The sequence below is a fragment of the Fukomys damarensis genome, unplaced genomic scaffold, assembly GCF_012274545.1.
Source record: "Fukomys damarensis isolate Sample0158 unplaced genomic scaffold, DMR_v1.0_HiC HiC_scaffold_2, whole genome shotgun sequence".
NCBI lineage: Eukaryota > Metazoa > Chordata > Mammalia > Rodentia > Bathyergidae > Fukomys > Fukomys damarensis.
In genome coordinates, this window is record NW_022900914.1 from 16,558,894 (window position 1) to 16,563,258 (window position 4,365).

At 42.9% G+C, this 4,365-nt stretch overlaps 1 protein-coding gene across 1 annotated transcript in view; it reads right to left on the reverse strand.

Annotated features, from left to right (window-relative positions):
• Window positions 1-4,195, reverse strand: part of Fez2 (fasciculation and elongation protein zeta 2) — a 37,569-nt gene extending 33,374 nt beyond the window's left edge. Inside the window, exons 1-3 of the mRNA XM_033762225.1 lie at window positions 4,112-4,195; window positions 3,864-3,946; window positions 521-629 (exon numbers count right to left, since the gene is read on the reverse strand). Coding sequence (XP_033618116.1) covers window positions 521-629; window positions 3,864-3,946; window positions 4,112-4,195 — 276 coding nt within the window. The remainder of the gene's footprint in view (window positions 1-520; window positions 630-3,863; window positions 3,947-4,111) is intronic.
• Window positions 4,196-4,365: the final 170 nt, after the last annotated feature.

Below are 4,365 nucleotides of genomic sequence, written 5' to 3' on the forward strand. Positions count from 1 at the left end.
TTTTTTTTTTTTTTGTACCAGGGAACAAACTCAGGACCTTCTTCTTGCAAGGCAGGCACAGTGCCACTGGGCTAAATCCCTAAACCCTGAAATGTCTTTTAAGGGTTCCTCAGTATTCACCTAAATATATGGTCCTTGGACAACAGATCAGGTCCAGCAAGTCACTAAATTTACCTGTAGGTGAACTCTCTGTTGATATTCCAGTACCCTCAATACACTGGAGAAAAGGCTGGGATTCTCAGTGAGGGTTCTCAGCACGCCAGTGTTGTTATGTAAACGGGAAGAAATGGTGATCCTTGGTGTCCACATTTTCCCTAGCAATGGAAACAGCTAACCCTACAGAAGTGGACATGTAGTGGGAAAGAATCAGAGGGCCATGCTAGCAAAGTGACATCAGGGCACCCAAGATGGCCAGAGAGGGAAATACATGGCAACACAATAAATGTGTGCTGAAGAGAAATGCTACTGTTCTACTTCTACCATCAACACCAGTTATGCAGAAACTACTGGTTCAACTTACCCCTTTTTCTGAGAGGTTCAGAGTAAGCAAATGTAAAGTCCTAGTATGGGATGACTTCCAGTCTACAGGCATGACATTTCCAAAATTATCTGTCAGGGCATTCCAGATCCTTAAAAAGAAGAAAATTATAGTGTGTGAAAGTTCATATTCCACATCCGTTGTTAAACAAATATTCAGTATTACAACAAAGGAAGGACACTCAGTACCTCAACAAAGTAGAGTCTCCTAATATGACTAAGTGAAGATCATTTAAGTGGGCTGACAAGAAGTCCTGATGGAAAGTGGAGGGGTATAGAAAACTCCCAAAGTCAGATGCTAACACTTCCATCACACAATGTGCCAGACACCATTTCAAACAGTTCAAATATATTCATTTAATCCTTTATTCTCATTTTACAGAAAAAGTGATTAAAATACAGGGAAGATAGGTGATGTTTCCTTGGCCAGACAGGTGCTAAACACACTGTTTACCACAATTATCTTTCTTCTGTAACTTCCAAATACATGGTACATTTCATAAGGTGATTCATGTCTCTCTAACCAAAACACGCTATCTTTTCAAGGGAAAGGAGTTGATCTCAATGTGAGATCAGGATTTAATATCTAATTTGTAATATTATAAGCTAAGTAATAAGACTGATGAAAGGGGAAAGAGAAAATTCACATAAAATACACACAGTTCATACCCAAGGCAGTTACCCTACTTTATTTTCAAACAGAATCTTGGGGATGTGATGGGTGAAATGAACAGGAAATTTGACCCAGATTCAAAAAACAAATTCTTATCCCCACTCTCTCTCAGTAGTGACCCTTTGGACAAGTCCTCTAACCTCTCTGGGTACCAGCTGACCTAAATGAGGCTGGGATAAGAAGCAGGCATTTCTTCCAGCTCTATTACTGTAAGCATTCATTCAGATGAGCTGTACGGAGGACAATCTCAAGCCACACCAGACTAGGAGAGCAAACTCCAACTTCAGACCAAAATGCAGGTTTGGTACCAAAGTAATAATCAGCATAGTAAAACATGACATTTTATGAAAAGACAACTTCAGAGTTAGAGTTCAGAGATATGATCTATGATATGAATCAAATGATATGAGCTTTAATAAGAGAACTTTATATATTTGAGCTATTTTACTGGCTAGAAGAAGACACAAAAACATCACAGAAAAAAAAACTAGTATTTATATCAGGTATCTAATCATGTGTGTCGTTAAATAACTGTGTGGACCTTTTTCCCCAGCACGTCGACTAAGGTGCAAAACAATCTTAGCAGAATGGAAGTTTAAAAATGGAGTAACAATACCTGATTTAATAAATAGGGATTTGCTGAAGAGCAGAAGCAACAGAACGGCGGCTGCCAAAAGCCTAACATTCTAAAGGACGCTGAGCCTTGGGATGCACATTACGTCAATGAAACAAGAAACCAAGAAGCTCTGAAAATTGAATGTTTTGCCCCGCAAAGTATCTATATGCAGGGTTCATTGCTACTCTCTCCTCCCTGTTAGAGTCCAATCTCCTCAAATGCCAACTAACCAGAATGTCTCTGGATGGTTATTTGCTGGGCTTCTGGCCCACGTCTTTCTGGCTATAAATTTTCAAATACTGAATAGCAGGCTACATACCTATCCCTGGTCAGAAACCAGGGTAGGATAGTCTATCTAGTAAGTGAGTCCAGAACTTGGGGTGCGGTGGGGGTGTTTGTTGGCTCCTTCTTAAATGAGGATTTAAGAAAGCAGAAGTGGAGTAAAACACTTCATTTGGAAGTGACTGTGGGTGAGCTTGGTCTTCTAAGAAAGCAAAGGGCAACTGACAATCGTCCATTGCCACCAAGGTCAGAACAACTGTGACTGGAAGGACACAGTGCCAAGTTTAGTGGAAGATTTCTAGAATTTTCTAGCATGAACTGCCTTCATCCTTATTATGAAGTATTACAACCCATCATAAGCAACTGGAAGGACAGCTCTTTTCCAAGGAGGTCAAAGTCCTGCCAGTGTGGAATGTGCACAATACCTCAGTAGATACATTCCTTCTGTACCTAACAAAACTATAACTGGGGCTCACAGAAGTTAAATGCAGTGCCCTCTGGCAAGGCAAGTGTCTAAGTGAAAGAACCATCAAGAATTCTCACTAGTGAAAAGAGCCAGACTGGACTCCATAGGGCAAGTGAGCAAATGTATGCGACAGAGAGGAGAAAAAGACAGGTAATCAGGCCCAGTTCTTGGGAGAGATTTCTTATACACTCAAAATCAAGAGACATGCATTTCCACCAACATATCACCTACTAAAAATCATTATCATGACTAGCATTTTAAATCTTACAACAACCTAAGTTTTAAGCAAAGATTAAAATACTTTCCAAGAGTCCAGGCAAAACAAAAATAGGGACACTTAAATACATGTACAAGCAAGCCACTCGTCTACTTTTTCTTCTTCTTCTTTTTCTGGTACCAGGGACTGAACTCAGAACCTCGCACTTGGAGGCAGGCACAGTGCCAGTGAGCTAAATCCCTGGCCCCTAATTACTCTTGGAATATAATGTTTAAATGTGTATAAACATAATATTTAGATATAATGTTTAAATTCACTAAGCCTTAGTGAATCCGGGTATATAAATCTACCTATATATGAAATATATAAATCTACATACATATGAACATAAATCTACATATATATGAAAGACTTCTTTGGGTCATCTCAAAAATGTCATCTTTTACTATCAACTGCATCCTTATCTGTGTATATAAAACCCAATCACAAATGTCCCCCTTCTCTGCACCTGGGCAGGGCACGTGGAGAGAAAGCAGTAAGAACAGAGCATCTCCCACTCTGCTCCTCAGTCACTTCTACAGACCCCCTTCCCCAACTCCCTCTTCCTATGTTTCCTGCCGGAACCTCCTGATTCACGGGAAATAGGAACATCACAGTGCAAGCTCCTTTCTATGCTCATGGGTCCTTCCACCTCTCAGCAATTCCCATCCCCTAACCTCTCGTCTCTCCTTCCCACTAATACTCTCACGTCCCATCCTACCCAGGTCCTCGTCATGTACACCACGCGTTTTAGTTTCAGGCTCTCCTCCCACACACAGAGTACGCTCAAGATCCCGGGAACCACTTCTTTTATCTGTTGGGGTAAACCCGTGGTATATAATTACCACCTTCAACCAAATTATAACTGGGGCTCAGGATGGTTCAGCTCTCATAAATCCTGTGAATTTCCAATCACTGAAATCGATCACTTATGTGAATCTGTAATCGGTGCTTATCTTCGCCATTAACGAGACCCTTGCCCATTAACAATTACAGCCCTTCGTTTTTGTCTCTGTGGTGGCTTCCACTCTACCTAGGCTGGGGTGGGGAGTCGGGTTCCAGTGGGCTGACTGCTGCCTCACACGTTGGTGCCTTTGCACACGCTACATCCCTGATCTAAAACGCCCGATCTTTCTTCACCGGCCAAACTTCCCATTCATCCATCAGGATTCAATTTGCAGGTAACTTCCATGAACTCTTCCCTGCCTCTCCGCAGGAGATCCTTTTAAACCTTCCGTGTCCGTTAAAGCACTTAGCACACCCCTACAAATATCCGTTTACAAATCTAGGTCCCATCCTACGTGGCGCCCTACTGGAGCGGCAATGTCCAGTCCTTAACTGCGAGGCGGCCAAATGAATCACCATCGTCCCCCCCACCCACACCCCGTGGTACAGTCTGCAACTGCGAGCTCCGCACGCGAGATTCCCCTCCAGTCAGCCCGGGTTCAAGGAATGAGGGCGTGGCGGGGGGCGCGGCCGGGGGCGCCGGGGTTTAAATCGCCGAGCGGGAGGAGGCGGAAGGAAGGAGGGCAGGG